The sequence below is a fragment of the Neophocaena asiaeorientalis genome, unplaced genomic scaffold (genome assembly GCF_003031525.2).
Source record: "Neophocaena asiaeorientalis asiaeorientalis breed wild unplaced genomic scaffold, Neophocaena_asiaeorientalis_V1.1 scaffold30, whole genome shotgun sequence".
Taxonomy (NCBI): domain Eukaryota; kingdom Metazoa; phylum Chordata; class Mammalia; order Artiodactyla; family Phocoenidae; genus Neophocaena; species Neophocaena asiaeorientalis.
In genome coordinates, this window is record NW_020174923.1 from 9,546,460 (window position 1) to 9,562,071 (window position 15,612).

The 15,612-nt window shown below is 55.5% G+C and overlaps 1 protein-coding gene across 2 annotated transcripts in view; it reads right to left on the minus strand.

The window, feature by feature from the left end:
* Nucleotides 1-4,601: 4,601 nt before the first annotated feature.
* The window catches only part of USP36 (ubiquitin specific peptidase 36), a 34,453-nt gene continuing 23,442 nt past the window's right edge, over nt 4,602-15,612 (minus strand). The window contains exons 14-22 of one of the 2 annotated variants that reach the window (XM_024761036.1): nt 13,930-14,316; nt 13,651-13,779; nt 12,920-13,050; nt 10,761-11,348; nt 10,158-10,351; nt 8,332-8,433; nt 7,508-7,623; nt 6,992-7,143; nt 4,602-6,765 (exon numbers count right to left, since the gene is read on the minus strand). In XM_024761036.1, the coding sequence (XP_024616804.1) occupies nt 7,012-7,143; nt 7,508-7,623; nt 8,332-8,433; nt 10,158-10,351; nt 10,761-11,348; nt 12,920-13,050; nt 13,651-13,779; nt 13,930-14,316 (1,779 nt within the window). In that variant the 3' untranslated portion in view covers nt 4,602-6,765; nt 6,992-7,011. Of the gene's footprint in view, nt 6,766-6,991; nt 7,144-7,507; nt 7,624-8,331; nt 8,434-10,157; nt 10,352-10,760; nt 11,349-12,919; nt 13,051-13,650; nt 14,317-15,612 lie in introns of both variants that reach the window. The other variant, XM_024761035.1, reaches the window with a different exon arrangement.

The window sequence follows — 15,612 nt, forward strand, 5'->3', positions numbered from 1 at the left end:
GGGAGGACGGCGCAAGGAGGCTTCTGGGCCAAGGACATCAACGGAGGTGGGCTGGCCGCGTTCTCCGAGGAGTCCAAGGGCACGGTCACCAACCACACTCCTGTCGGGCTTACCCCTTCAACCAAGACTTCCTGGGGGCCTGGAATTCGGGACTGACAGAAGGCAACACCCACCGGTCTCTGCCAAGGGGAAGTGCCTAACCGAGGCCATGTAAGGCAGAAAACAGCAGATCAGTACACGTAAGAAGGGAGAATAAAGTACATGAACCACGGATCATTTCTATGACTGTAAGAGCAAAAAACCACATCAAGGTGCATTTTAATAGTCCCAACAGTCAGCGCGGGATGATGAAGGCTGACACATCCTTTCAACAACACAGCTGTGACAGGTGCTGGGAAACCTGAGAATGGGAATGATTTGATTAGGGCTTTTTTTTTTTTTGCAGTACGCAGGCCTCTCACTGTTGTGGCCTCTCCCGTTGCGGAGCACAGGCTCCGGACACGCAGGCTCAGCGGCCATGGCTCACGGGCCCAGCCGCTCCGCGGCATGTGGGATCTTCCTGGACCGGGGCACGAACCCGTGTCCCCTGCATCGGCAGGCGGACTCTCAACCACTGCGCCACCAGGGAAGCCTGGGCTTCTTGTCTTGAAGGACTATCCTGGGGGCCAGGAAGGCAGACCAGGAAGCAGGTCCACTGGAGGTTGGAGCACTGGTTAGAAGACAATTTGAGTCCAACAGAAAAGTGGTGGCGACTCAAGCTGAGAGCCAGGCAGTGGGGACGGGAAAGAGAGGACTTTCCGGCAGCCAGGTAGAAAGATCAGAATTCTGTCACTGATGTGTGGGAGTAACGTGAAGGAGGTGCCGAGCGTGGCGGGCACGTTTCTGGCTTTGGCATCAGGGTGGATGGTGGGCCCCCAGCCATGGGAGGGACACAGGTGGAGCAGGACACAGGTAAGAGGAGGGCAGACAAAACAATGAACTCTGTCTGGGCCACAAATTTGCCAGTAGGATATCCAGGAAAAGATGTTCCTCGGGCTATATTGAGTACACAGTGGGGAATATTGATTGGAGTGGATTGATTCTGGCTACATCTAGGTATCCAGGGCTCACCAGATCCAACAGATTAACACTGAAGGGACAGAAAAAGAAGAGCTCTTCAGGGAGATGGGGGTGAATAGTGTCCAATCCTGAAAAGAAGTTGTGGCAAAGGCTCATCAGTTTTGGGAACTGGGTCACTGAGCGGAGTGATGCGGGCAGAAGGCAGACTGAGGACCGTGGAGAAGGGAGCAGAGGGCAAATCGAAGCTTAGGTGAGGGAGAGGGTGGCTGGGAGGGGACACGGAAAAAATGGGCCTTTTTTAGGGTGGCTGACACTTGAACATGTTCACGAGAGAAGGAAGGGGGAAGAGCGAGACACAGGAGGCAGACGGGAAAATCACTGAGGTGAGGTCCCCAAGGGGTGGAAGAGGTCAGTCTGGAGAGCACATTGAGGACCCCACAGGGGCTCCTACAGACCATCCCATGTAAGAACCATTAGATCAGAGCTGTGAGTGTGGTCCCCACCCAGCAGTGGGTTCAGCATCCCCTAGGAACGTGTTAGAAATGCAAATTCTCAGACCTCACCCCAGACCTGCTGAATCAGAATGTCGGGGGATGGGGCCCAGCAACCTGTGTTTTAACAACCCCCTGGTGATTCTGACCCTCTCTCAAACCCAGGACTAGCACAGCAGTTCTCAACGCCGGCCGCCCGGTAGAATCACTTGGGAAGGGTTTGCCCAAGCCTCATTTCCTTCACATTTGTATTAAATTAAATTAGTATTAATAACTCTCCCAGGTGATTCTGGGCTCCGTGAGTGTTGGAACCGCTAGGTTAGAGAGAGAATAGACCACGTGGAGAGGGAGAGAAGTTGCTTATGGTTTTGGTTTCCTCGTGTTTCACTGTCTATTTTGCAGTGGGAGGGAACTCCTGCAGTGGGATGAAAATCATTTGCCAAGAGTAATCTGGACTGAAGAGCCACTTGCTGAGGACTTGCCACACAGGTGGTGGGAGGGCACAAACGTGCAACAGCCACTAATGGGATGGGAGAGAGGGGCCCCCTGAGACAGAGCCTAATGAAACATGGCAACTAGCTTTGGGCAGCTGGATGGTCCTCCCTGACGGTACCAGCCGGTCCTGATGCAGGAGCGGGGAAGGAAGGAGCAGGATGCAGCTGGGCTAAGCAGAGTCTGTGCAGCAGGGGCTCCTCCAGGCACGAGCCTGGGCTAAAGGGAGGAGCCAGTGCAGGTGACCAGCCATGAGGCCCGGAAGGCAGAGAGAGAACCACACCGCTGAGCTCCCACCAGGTGTCACATGACACATCCTCAAGCTGCCTGGGATTACCAGAACCTAGCTTCACCTAGGTCCCATCTAGGTGGACATGGAGGCTGTCCACGCTACCAAGACTGGGCAGGATTCGAACCCTGGCCTTCCTCACTCCATCGTACCAGCCAGCCTTTCACTGCTCGCTCCTGACTCCCGAGGTCGGCCGAGCTTCTAATGGATGGTCACCTGGTTTCCCAGGTTTCCTGCACTTTCTTAATCGGGAGACTCCATGCTCCCTGGTCACCTCCTTCTCACACCTGTGGTTCTCCCCATTCTGTTCTGATAACGCAGGCTTGGCTGCATCACAGCCTTGGAATCTGTCACCCACCTGCCTCTCTGGTATGATGTGCCCTACCACTCAACTGACTTCCCAAGCCAGAGGTCATCCCCCAGCCCTGAACCTTCCACCTTATGTTACCTTTGCTCTTGATTCCACCTCTGAATACCGAAGTGGCCCCACCTCTTCTGTTCCTACCATGTCATAGTTGCAGACATGAGCACTTCTTGGCCAGCCTGTTGGACTGGTCATCTTCACCTGTCTTCTCCACCCCCGCCCCTGGCCTGCATGCACACTGCCATCAGCCTTGGGTGTGTAAAGAGCGAATCAGACCTCGTAGACCCTTGCTGATGACACCGCAGGCACTCACTGTAATCCGAAAGACACACAAAGACACACAAAGAAAGGCTGGCATGAAAGGTTCCTACCGAAATTATCAATGGAGAAGCTCCTGTGCTTTTGCCTTGCCACCTGCCAGGGTCGTTCAAGCAAGCCCCACCAGCTGGAGCCTACTCACCTGTCAACCCCCCATTCACAGCCTCCCCTCCTCCCCGAGGCCACACCAGGCAGAGCTGGCACGCCCTCCTCCTGGTTCCCACTGGAGCCGGCAGCTCTGTGCTTGAGACCACGGGCTGCCAGTGGGAAACTTGGCCTTATTCATCTTCTATGCAGCCAGAACCATGTTGCTACTGATGGGAATCAGTAACGACACACAAAAGCTACGGTCTTGCTTGTATGACCCCTGTGCCCAGATTTGTAGTGGATCAACTCCAGCTGCCTCCCAGCCGGTGATGCAGAACCTCTGGACACAAGTTCCGCTGGTGAGACAGGCCCATGAACTACATCAGTCACCCCAAACTCTCTCCCACCTGCCGAGCACCCCCTCTGGTTTGGGTCCAGCAGATGTCTCACCTCACCTGTTCTTACTCTGCTGTCCTCATTTTGAGCTGTCTGGCCAACCACCCCCCCACCCCCCGCAGTGACTGGAATAGAGAGTCCCCGTGCCTGAGGAGCATGTTTGGGTGGGGCACTGTGGGGTGTCACTGAAGGGAAGGAAGGGGTAAGGAGCCGCGGAGCTCGGGCACCAGAACCCACTCAACGGAAACCTGCCTTTGCCTGGGACGACACTAGTTCCTGTCACCCACTCACAGGCACTGCTCCTGCCACCTGCAACCTGCGGATCATGGAGCGCTCTGCGGACACCTGTGCCCCCTCCTGGCCTTACCCCACTTCCAGGACGTGCGGTATCAGCCAGACCCTGCCCCTCCTGTTCCCGTCAAGCCTGACAAGAGCTGCAATGTCCACGTGGGTCCAAATTACACTCTGTACCAACACTGAATTCCAGTCCACACAGGAGACGAGTTTTCCTCACCACGGCCTCTGGTATGTGGCCGGAGCAGCAGCTGGGCGTGCCCACTCGGGTCAGGGGAGACCGAACAGGCACCGACCACATCGCCGTGCCCTACCCACCGCTGTGCACAAGCCAGGCTCAGGAGGGGGTCCCCAAACCGGAGGCCTGGGTCGTCCCTGCCAACTGTGAGGAAAACTCAGTTTAGCAAAACCTATGATTTCTCCCTCGTCTTTCCCTGCAGAATCCAACCATTTGGTTCAAAATATTTTCAAACAAACCTCAGTGGAACGATACTGTCTCCAAGTTTCAATCTGGTGCTCATTGAAAATCACCCTCCAAGCTCAAGGAGTCACTTCAAAGGACTTCTCCCTTCTTAAATTCAAATAATGTATTAAGACATTCAAATAAACCTCTTTATTCCCCCTTTATTCTTAACAAAGACCTGTTCTAAGCTTTGCTGCACAGACTGCTAAAGGCACCTGACTCCCGCTCACGGACAGGCGACCAGAAAGTGCCTGAGGCCAACCTCACACGCAAACTGGGACAGCAGACTGGGGTGGGGTGAACCTTTTAAAAGTCATAGGGGAAAAAAAACAAAGACACAGGCAGGACTCACAAAAACTCCTCGTTTTATTGCACCGAGAACCCTGACAACATCTGGGGCCCCTCAGCCCCTGGAGCGGAGGTGCAGGTCATGTGCCGTGGACTCGACGCGCACACGGGGCCAAGGTGTGAGCAGGGCCCCAGCCTAGGGTCCGGGAGTGACAGGACCCAGGACCACTGGGAAGGGTGAGTTAAATTAGACCCATGTTCTAAGTCAACAAAGTCTAAGACTGCCACTATAGAAGCTTTATACACGGACACCTAGGCTCTGGACTCGTTTTCTGGGCCTATCCTTCCCCTCCCAGTTTGGCCGATGATTCTCCGTGGGACGGGAGGACTTGTCTACTTAACAGTGATACTTAAATGCTGCAGGGTCAGGCCAGTGCTCATCCCTGCCCAGGAGAAAACGGGTACGTTCTCCTCAGGAAAAGCCTTTATAATTATATAGTGGAGAAAGGAAGAGACTTGCTCGGAGAAGAGGGAGAGAGAGAAAGGAGATCAATTCTGTGCTAGCAGACAACTGAATTTTTCTTTTTTCAGCTACAGAACATGTTAAAAATATGGTCGGGGAAATAGTTCACGCAGGAATGGATGTCAACATCTCAAGAGAGAAAAAAACCCTGCCCACGGAGGCACCTGCCTTCCCTCCTGAGATGACAAATGACAGAGCCACAGGGCACTGGGGTGGGCCCCTCAGCTTTGACCTCAGCTTTGAGACATGCAGGAATCAGTCCTCTGAAAACGACAAAAAGGCTCCCGGGCCAGTCCAGGCAGAGCCCGGTTCCCATCTGCTGGGACCAGAGAAGCCCCAGCGCAGGCCACTGGTATTATTCTCCCCAACTTTTTAAAGAGAAATACAAAAACAGGAAGAAAAAAACATAGAGACCGACCCACATGAAAAAATTAACATAGCTCCCCGTATAAAAAATGTAACGCTTTTTCGATACCACCAGGATCCCCCAGGCCCCAGAACGAGCAGCAGAGCAAAGGGCAAGGCTCCATGAGGAACAAAGTGGGGGCCAGACAAGTGCATCGGGCCTCAGGCCAAGGAGACCACTCGAAGGACAGGACCAGGCACTGGTCCACTCCCAGTCAAAGCGGTACCAAGAGGAGAGGAAGCATGGACACGCGCTGAGGGATAATCTTCCGATTTACTTCCATACCTTCTACCACTGGGACATGCGTCCTTTTTCTGGACAGTAACACCTCACTGAGGATTTTCCGTATTTATTAAATTATAAGTTCGCAGGCACAGCTTGAGCAAGGTAAAAGAGTGATCGTGATCTTCTCGAGTAATACAATCATCTAAATTCAAAAAGCACTCACAAAATTGAGCAAACAAAGCCAGTATTTGCATATTAGGGAGAGGAAACATATTGCCGATGGAAGCCACAGGCCTGGTCAAAAATAAATGTTTTATATCAAGTAGTAAAATAAACAGAGAATCTACCCCAAGACCACCACCTACCTCAGTAAGGACCCCCGGGGTTACTGCAGCTGCAAGGGAGGGTCCAGCAAAGCCACCTCGGAACAAGTAGCAGCCTGAGAAGCAGATGTGTCGGCACATCTTTTCGGCCCCCAACCTGCCCCACTACAGCCACGTGCTCTCCAGAGAGGGTCTAGAGTTTCTTGCAAGAGAGAGATGCACTGGCAGGGCTGCCCGCCCCACAATTCCATAAAAGGGAGAGGCAGCGGCGTGGGGCCGGCCCGGGGCGCCGCCGACTCTCTGAGGCTGAACAGGTAAGGCATACAGAGCCCCCACCTGAGGAAGCGGGAGGCGCAGGATGAGCTAGCAGTGCCAGCCGCCAGGAGTGGGGGACGGAGAGCCCGTCGAGAAGGGCAGCTGGCTGCACGCCGTCATCTCTGGAGCTCAAGGTCACGCTGGGAAGGCGCAGCCGCCGTCCTCCCTGCCGTCCCCCGCAGCCCCAGGACAGCATCACAGGGCGCTCAGCCCCATCTCAGGTCCCAGTTCCTGTGCTGCCCCCTGCTCTAAGAGTCCCCATGTCTGTCACAGTGCGTGTTGTGTCACCAGAGGTCCTGATCCACAGAAGCCCGGGGCCTCTGCGGGCCGTCCCCCATGGCAGGCTTGGAGCCGACAGAGCCAGCAAGTCCTCGGCAAGTGGCTCTTCAGTCCAGATAGACGGTCCCCGGGAAGGGACCGTGTCTCTGGAGGCTGTAAGGCAAAGAACATCATTCTTGAGGGAGAGAAACGAGACCCTAGGAGTCCCACCACCACCCCGGGAGAGCACGTCCAACACAGGCAACGCCACTGACACGAGATGGAGCCTGGAAACAGCCTGGTCCTCAATCTGCGAGTGACCGGTGTGTGCACACCACACTCCACACCGTACACACCACAGCCCATGCACGACTGCACACACGCACACGCACAAACTGACCCATCCTGACAGCTCCAAATTCAGCGGCGATAGCTGAGACTGGAAGCCTTAGCTGGATGAGTCACAGACCAAAAGTTCCGTCTACTCTGAAGTTTCTGGAAGGCGTTGAAGTTTCTTTTCTTCTCTCTCTTGAATTTTTTCAATTTCTTTTCCTATGTCAAGAATCACAGTGTCACAATTCCCAAAAAGGGCTCCCTCGGGTCCCGGGGGCTCCTTTCCAAGTGCTTACTACGTGCTAGCACGAGTCTCAACGTGCGACCTAAACTAACAGATTGACACTCCAGTGACCCACGGAAGGTGTCCTCACGACCCCCACTTCACTGACGGAGGAGCAGGAGTGACTGGAGGACACAGGCTTCCTGAACCGGGGCAGCGCGGCTCCAGTCTCGCCCTCGGCCACTCTGCAGTGCTGCTGCCCCTTCAAACAGCCCTGAAAATCCAAGTCCTCCCCAGCACCCCCCGAGCTGAGCTACTCCGCGGCGCTCCGCCCCCGCCAGGCGCCACCACGCATCACACCTTCCCTCGGTCGAACTCTTCGTCCCAGTCGTCAATGACTGTGGCCATGCGGGCCAGCCTGCTGTCCTGAATGGCGTCCTGACTGACAGCTGACACCTCGCCGTCCCACGTCAAAACTGCAAGACAGACACTGGCATTGCGACCTGTGTGGGTACCTGGCTGCCCTGTGGATTTACTTCAAGGGTGAAGTTTACAAACTAGGCTGGTCTACTCCTAATTATTCAAAAAGTTTTGAGTGCCACCTTTTGGTGAAAATGGATACACAGAGAAGGAAAAGGGGAGGAACAGAGTGGTCTCCGGTGTGTAGGCCAGTCAGTGATCCCGTCACTTAAAAGCAAACACTGTTAACCCCGAATATTTAGTTCTTTTTAAGCCCATGCCCTCATTTGAGAAACAAAGATCTTGCGTTCTTTCTCCGAGTCCGAATTAGAAAAATAATGTTCTAAATAAAAACTTACAGCATGAGTGCTGGATGAGTTTTTGGGTCTGTTGCCTGCCCCGACTCTGGAATGCTAACGCTCTCCCTGGCTGGCCTGCCCCGCCCTGCCCAAACGCCCACGCTCTGCCCCCTCCCCGGCTCCCAGAGCCCAGCAGGAAGCTGCTCTGGATCCCCACCGCAGACAAAACCCGCCTGCAGGGCTCTTGATCTTCATACAATGGCAATGGGGTCAGAGAGGGGACAATAGACATGTACATTCCTCTTCCCATCTTCAGAGCCAAGCAATTCCTATGCACAAGGCTCAACACAGGAGGCCTTTTTCAGGCCTCTCTAGCTCCTCATAAGCCAACTGCAGAAGACAGAAGTCAAGTCTCAAAACCAGTACCTCTTCTCCCATAAGCTTTATCAGATGAATATTTGAGCAATTCCTGGACCACATCGGATTCTCTCTCTCTGTCCCAGGATACAAGAGGAGCCCGTCCCAGCCCTGCAATCAGAATAACATTTACATACATTAAAAATAAACCACCGAGGAAACACTCGTACACCTTTTATTTACAACAGAATTGCAGAACTTACTAATGACAAATTCTTTAGAGAATGTGTAAAAGCAAGCTCTTCCTGCCTGCCTGCCTGCCTGCCTGTGACAAGGGAGTTAACGATTATTCTTTCTCAAGAGAAGAGGTTATTGGTCCAAATCAACTCTACAAAAGATGAAAACCTGAACACCGAAAACAAAACAAAAAACCTACAGGCAGCAGTGAGCCCTCGGTCTGAAGGAGGAAGGGATAGGAGCTCCCGACGGAAGCTCCTCGCCTGCAGGGAAGGGGCAGAAACCCGGAGCAGCGCCAACTGGAGGGACAAGGTGCCGCCGCCACCACCACCACCGCAGCTTCGCAGGGCAGCTCCCACCTCCCTGCCCGCAGAGAGCCTGGCCAGCAAGGACATCTGCACAGACAGCACTGACCACCCCTTATCAGGGCTCTAGAAACGACGTCTTAGCTGCTCCTGGCCTCTGCCCAGTCCCCCTAACCACCCACAACTGTCAGAACAGACAGACTCACCTCCCTAAACACAAGCCTGACCTCATCTCTCTGGTCCGCCCATTTGGCGATGACCTGGTGCCCTTCAGGCTCAGTGCTCTGAGCAGGACAGCGTCCACCGTCTGCCCCCGGCCTGTCCCCCACCCCCTCTCCAGCCGCTCCGCAGCACAGCTCGGGCCCGGTGGTCAGGTGGAGCCACCCGCAACCCGGGCTCTGGCCTCTTTAGGGTCACAAATGTCTGCCCCAATTTTGGGATCATGAACAAACACCCGGGGTGCTGGGTGTGCCCGCCACGCACTTCCTGCTCTGCACTGGGCGGAGAGCCCTGGGGCCCGGCAGCACCTCCCGCTTGGCTGACGTGCTCACAAAGTGACCCCATCTGACGACAGCCGGTCTCTGCAGCCTTTTCTCCAATGACACACGGGCTGCCTGAAGTGGCCATTCCTCACTGCCTAGCAGTTAGTGCTTTTGCCGTGTAATTAATGGAATTCCGTGTTTATTCATGAATTCGTTTCTCCGGAGTTTGATAAACTACAAACCCATCCCCGGGAACCAGTGTGCCCCCAAAGCACAAACAGCAGACCCCAGACGATCCTTCACCTGGGGGCCCCTTCCTGAGGCGCTGAGGACCTTCTCTCCCCTCATTTAACAGACACATTCCACCAGGAGAGCCTGGTGAAACGAGCTGGCCCACTAAGGAAAAAGAAAACACAACGTGGACGAGGCGCTTGGTGGAGGCCTCAGCCCAGGCACGGCCACAGCACACAGAACCCCACTGCAAAAGGCCACACGATCTTCAGGAAGGCCGGCTACAAAGAGAGGCAGAGGGAGGTGAGCTTCTGACCCCAATGCTGCAAGTTCAAGTGGCAAAGAAAAACGCCAGGCTGGGCGGCCCAGGAGGAATTCCAGTGGGAAGGTTTAGATGGGAACACTGTGCTCACAGAACGTGTAAAGTTTACACGTACCCCATCTTTTCCTACGGGGTAGTTTGGGCTGAACGATCTGCCAGGTCAGGAGGCCCGAGTGGGCAGACAGCTGGCACGAGGGCAGAGGTAAGCGGTCTTCTAGCGGGCCCCCTCCCAATGTACCGCACCTGCCTCTAGACGCACAGGGCAGGCTGGCTCCCACCCCCTGCTCCCCTGGCGTCCCCTCCCGGCCCAGTGCACACCTGTGGGGCCTCCGGGAGCCTGGCCATTCACAGCTGTCCCTGGCCTGCTCCCAGGGACTACAGAGCCCCTCTGGCCCTCAGGCTCATTCTCTTCTACTTCCTGCTGTGACTCCTGCTTCCTTTTTTTCTTTCTCTTTTTCCTTGGTGATGCTGCAATAGCCTCTGGCTGGACGACATCGGAGGAAGAGCAGCTCCTAGGAAGTCAGAGTTGACAGTCAGCTCCTAGCAAACCGAGGCCCAGATACCCCGTGAACTTTGGTGCATGTGCCTCAGCCCTCCAGAAGAGCCCCAGGAGACTCCACCCGAACCTGACCAGGACCTGCCCACGGCCACAGTCCAGAAAAGCCCACAAGTGCGTTTTTAATCCGAGGCAAGTCCCACAAGGTGGACGACAGGACCCCAGCGCGGCCCGGCCCGGGTCACGGGACCTCCCAGCACCTATGGGGCTGGCCAGGTCCGGAACGCTGTTTCCACTCGCCACCCGCCTGGGACACCTGACGATACAGTCAGGTCCCAGAGGGCCGGGCAGCGCCTGTATTTCCAGACAGCACCCACTGGGAGTGGGCTGTGTGTGAGCGGAGGCGCAGGGCTCCCTGCTCTCACCCACGCCGAGGTGGGTGGTCCCGGCGGAGGCCGTCTTCTCCGCCAAGGCCCTCAGCTCCCTGCCTCCTCCTCTTCCTGCGGCTCACGCGGTGGCCGTCGCTCATGCATCCCACGGGCCAGCCGTTCCCCGGCTGCTGTCCGCCCTCTTCCTCCGGTCTGCCCGCCGGCGGCTCCGCCCGACCCTCCTTCCTATGCACGGGCCTCCAGGGTGGCCCCGGCGTGCGCCCCGCCTGCAGAGCGGAGGCATCCGTGTCCCCCGTGTGCTTCCTCTTCCTCTTCCTCCTCTTCCTGGGAGACCCTGGAGGGGCCGCCACAGCCGTGCAGGCCTCTGAGCCCTGGCCCTGGGTCTCTCCCACGCGGGTCTTCTTCCTCTTCTTACAGAGACCCTGGGGGGGCTCGCTGGCCTCTGGCAGCTGGTGTGAGGGGGCCCGGAAGCCCCCGTTGACCTGAGGCAGGGGCGCAGAGGCGGGCGAGTGGCTCTGTGGGTCTGATGTCCCGAGAGGCGGGGGGCTGCTGGACAGTGACAGGGAGTGGGGGCCAAGGGGGGGCTTCAGATGGCTGGATGGTCTCGGAGCAGGTGACACAGCCCTGTAGGGACAGTCAGGTAGTGAGGACAGGCTGAGCTCTCCCTGCCTGCCCTCCCTCGGCCCCTTCCCTCGCAGGTCAGGATTTTAAAAGACTTTCGCCTGTAAACCTCAGATATATGTACATTTCAGTGAATGTTAGAAAATACATGCTAACAAATTCAAATCTTAAGATCAAAGTTAATAAAAATCGTTACATATCTCTTAGTTTCTTGTCACCAGGCAGTTCAAAGTACTTTTGCAAACCCTAATGTTTCAGATTCTCAGTACAAATGTGTTGGGAGGAAACCTCCACTAAGCAATAAATGTCCAGCCTCCACAAGTATCAGGTGTCTGAGCACAGGCGGTGAGTCTTATAAGAAAGGCGGCTATGAGCCTACGCATCTTCCACTATTACCCTTCAAGGATTTTCCTCTGAAACTTGGGGTTCAGGAAAATCAGGGAAACAGACTTTCCAGTCAGATGATACAGCAAGACAAGTAAAGGGCAGGATCTAGAGCAAATCAAGTGAGACTCTTGGATCTCCTCCTGCCAGCTATGCGACCTTGGAAAAGTCAACTTTCCACTCTGGGCCAGAATTTTCTCATCTGTGAGTGTGTGACAATAAACCCATCTCCAAGGGTTGCTAATTAAACAGGACTGTCTCAACATCATCTAAACTAGACAACAAACTCTGATGGCAACACACAAACTGCACTACTACATCACGCTACTCTGCGTTTTCTGGAATTAAGAAAAAGTTATACGTCAAAGAAACAAAGAAAAAGATACCCAGTAAATGTCCTGGACGTTTAAGGACCTAGCATGTGCAAAACTCCCGTGCCAGGACTGAGAGCGGGAGCGGGGCTGGACAAAGGGAACAGCGGGGCCCCGAACGAGGAGGGCAGGGAGGGCACGTTGGAGCCGCAGCAACGCCAAGCCCGCCCAAACCACCCCACGGCCTCGCGCCCCATCTTCCTTCCCTCCTTCCTCCCTCCCCAGCTGCCAAAGGCCTTGATAGCCCCTCAGCCTTCAAACAAGCCGTTTATCGGTAATTCTGGGCCTTTGGCCCTGGACTCACAAAGGAACACGAGCACCCCTGTACGGAGCGGGCCAGGAGGCGACAGCCCAGACCTCCAGGGGGGCATCTCCGCAGGAGCCTGAAAAGCTCCCAAAGAACCTCGCCTCCCGCAGCAGCCTCCGCAGCGCACGGGGGGCGCCGGCGTCCACTCGGGAGGCCCTCAGGGCCAAGGTGACAGACCCCACCCCACCCGAGATAAGCCAGGGAGCACGGCTGGGAGACACAACCAGTGCACAGGACCCTGAGCTCACGCACGGTCTGTTCAAACGCCCCCCCCCCCCCCCTTAAAAAAAGCCTGTCACGGGGCTGGGGGGCCATAGGCAGATCAGCTCACAACACACGCATCACCACGAGCCCGTGGCAGACGACGGAATATGAAGACAGAGTAAAAAAGCCAGGGCCTGAGAGACCAAGCCGCCTCTGCCCCACTGAAGCCCCTTCAGCAGGAGGACAGAGGAGACACCGGGCAGACCTGTGTGCTGTCCCCACGGGGGAGGAGCGGCCGCCCTGCTTACCGGATTGTACTGACAGGCCAGGTGGAGGCGACGACGGGGTGAGTGGGTTTCCGGGGGGAGGTGAGGTCGGAGGATGGAGAGAGGGGAGGTGGACGGAGGTCATTGCCGGTTGCCCTCCGCAGGGTGCTGGCCTGCAGTTATTGACATAAATAAAAACTTGGTGCTCTAAAAAAGGTTGCCGTGAGTGAAGAGAAAAAGTAAAAATAAAATAAAAATAAAATAAAAAATAAAAGAGCCCAGAAAGAAAGATGAGAGGACAGAAGAACAAAAAAGGGGGTGTGAGGGGTGGGAGAATGGTAGAAGAAGAATCAGAAGTGTTTTTGGTTAGAAACAAAAAGGAAAAAACGAAGGAAGTTTAAACAAAAATCTCAGTACGACAATAACATCACGGAGCTTCGAGGTGCACACAGAGGTGCCAGCCAGCCCGTGTCCCGCGCGCCCCCATGCTCAGAGCTCCCTGCCGGGGCCCGTTCCCAGAGGCTCCCTTAGGACATCTGTCCACAGATGGAGACAGAGGACAGCTGTGTGGCCCTGACCCTCGATCGGCCACTGGCCTCATCCAATGACAGAGATGCCACAACCAGCCTGCGCCTGGACAGCCCTCTGCCACCTAGGGACGCCCAACGTCTCAGCTCCTCGGGCGGCCAAATGCCCCTGTGCTGCCGCCCCACCCCCCAAACTACAATCAAACCCGCTCCCCAACCCCGACCGACACCCTCCCACACACCCACCTTCCTGGCAGAAAGGGCCAGTTTTTTGGCCGGCGGAGGAGACATGGTGTTGGCGGGCTCGGGGGAGGCGCTGCTCAGGTCGGGGCACTTGGCCTTCACCAGCTCCGCGTCCTCTCGGGCCGGCAGCACCTTGGCGGGGCCGGCAGAGTGGGTTCCCTGAGAATCGCCAAGAGGGGCGGCTCCACTCTGGGGTGCCGGGGGGGGCCTGGCGGGGCCACCACCAGCAGGGTGCTCAGGGCTGGAGCCCCTCCTCTCGGCGGCTGGGCCCTCATCACCCACCTTGGGCCCGAGCCCGTTGGCGGTCCTGGCGGCCGGGGGCCGAGGTGAGGTAGAGAGGGTGGCCCTGCCGTCCCAGGAGCCGGGCCTGCGGCCCTCACACCTGCTGCCGCCCAGCTCGCCGGCGCCGGAGGGCCCCGGGGAGGTTTTGAACGGTGGGGAGAAGTGCCGCAGGGGGGCTGGTTTCTTGACTTTCTTTCCAGGCTCATCCAGAACAGTCGGCACGTGGGTAGGTGTTTTGCAGAGTTTGGGGGAAGGGGACCCCAGGGGTGGCTTGGGAGGAGTGTATCCGTTCTGAGACTTCAGGCCCGACACAGAGCCATTCCTGGCAACGGGCACCCCGAGCTCTTCAGGGGTCTGAGGCTTCTTCATTGTCACAGGGTCTGGTCTCTAAAGGGGAGCAAAGCAGAGGAGGCGGTCAAAGCCGGAGGGAGCACAGCCGGCTGGCAGGGGCCCCACATGGAGGCAGCAGGCAGGGGCTCTGAGGGGCAACTCTAGACAAATTATTTATACGGACACACGATACAGATACTGTTACTTCTTTTCTATGGGTGTGCCTCTTTATAATTATCTTTACTACGAAAGCAGTACATTTTCATCAAGAGTTGAGAAATACAAAAAAATTAAAAGGGAAAAAATGTACCAAGTTCCATCACCTAAACATAACCCTCCATTGATAGGCTGGTGTCTTCTCCCTTTGGTCTTTTCTTCTGACAAAGGTGCCCAGGAGCATCTCAGCTTCACCATATGCCATTATCACCTTTGTACTCTGGCCCATCAACAAAGGTCTTTAATGTTTGACTAGCGACCATCTCATCGCATGAAGAGTTTATAAACCAGACTGGCTCCAGGTCTCCTTGACATGACCACTAAGGTGCTAAGTGCCCCATCCTTCTCCATAGCACCATCACAACTGGGTCTATGCCACTCACTCACCGAAATGCTCCCCGCGGCCTGCGTCGGTGCTGTTTACCACGACATGCCACCTCCACCCCCAACCAGATCAGGGTCTTAGAGACTATGTGCTGAAGGAATGGTCAAAAGACTGAATCTGGGGGCTTCCCTGGTGGCACAGTGGTTGAGAGTCTGCCTGCCGATGCAGGGGACACGGGTTCGTGCCCCGGTCCGGGAAGTTCCCACATGTCGCGGAGCGGCTGGGCCCGTGAGCCATGGCCGCTGAGCCTGCGCGTCCGGAGCCTGTGCTCCGCAACGGGAGAGGCCACAGCGGTAAGAGGCCCACGTACCGCCAAAGGAAAAAAAAAAAAAAAGACTTAATCTTCTTCTGTACTTAGTACTCCACGCTAATTTTTTGGAAGTGGCATTACTAGGCTGTTAATATTTTCATAAATTAGGATGCATACTGCCACACTGCATTTACTGTACTCTTGCCGGCAACAATTTTTTCCCAAAATACTTGCTAATTTGATACTATTTTGAATCACTTAAGCATCCATATCCTCTGCACAGGCGACAGACTGGTTTTACGTCACTTAGGTCATTATTTCTTTATTAGCGTTCTTCCTAAAAGGAATACATCTTCCCACTGTGCTGCAAAACCGTTCACTTGTTGAGCATTTAAGTACATGGAACTTAACACAATGTTACTTAGAGTAAAATAACTTCTGTGCAACTGCAGTGTATTTGGGAAGTTATTTTCATGATGAAAACACGCAGGGTCAGTGAAGA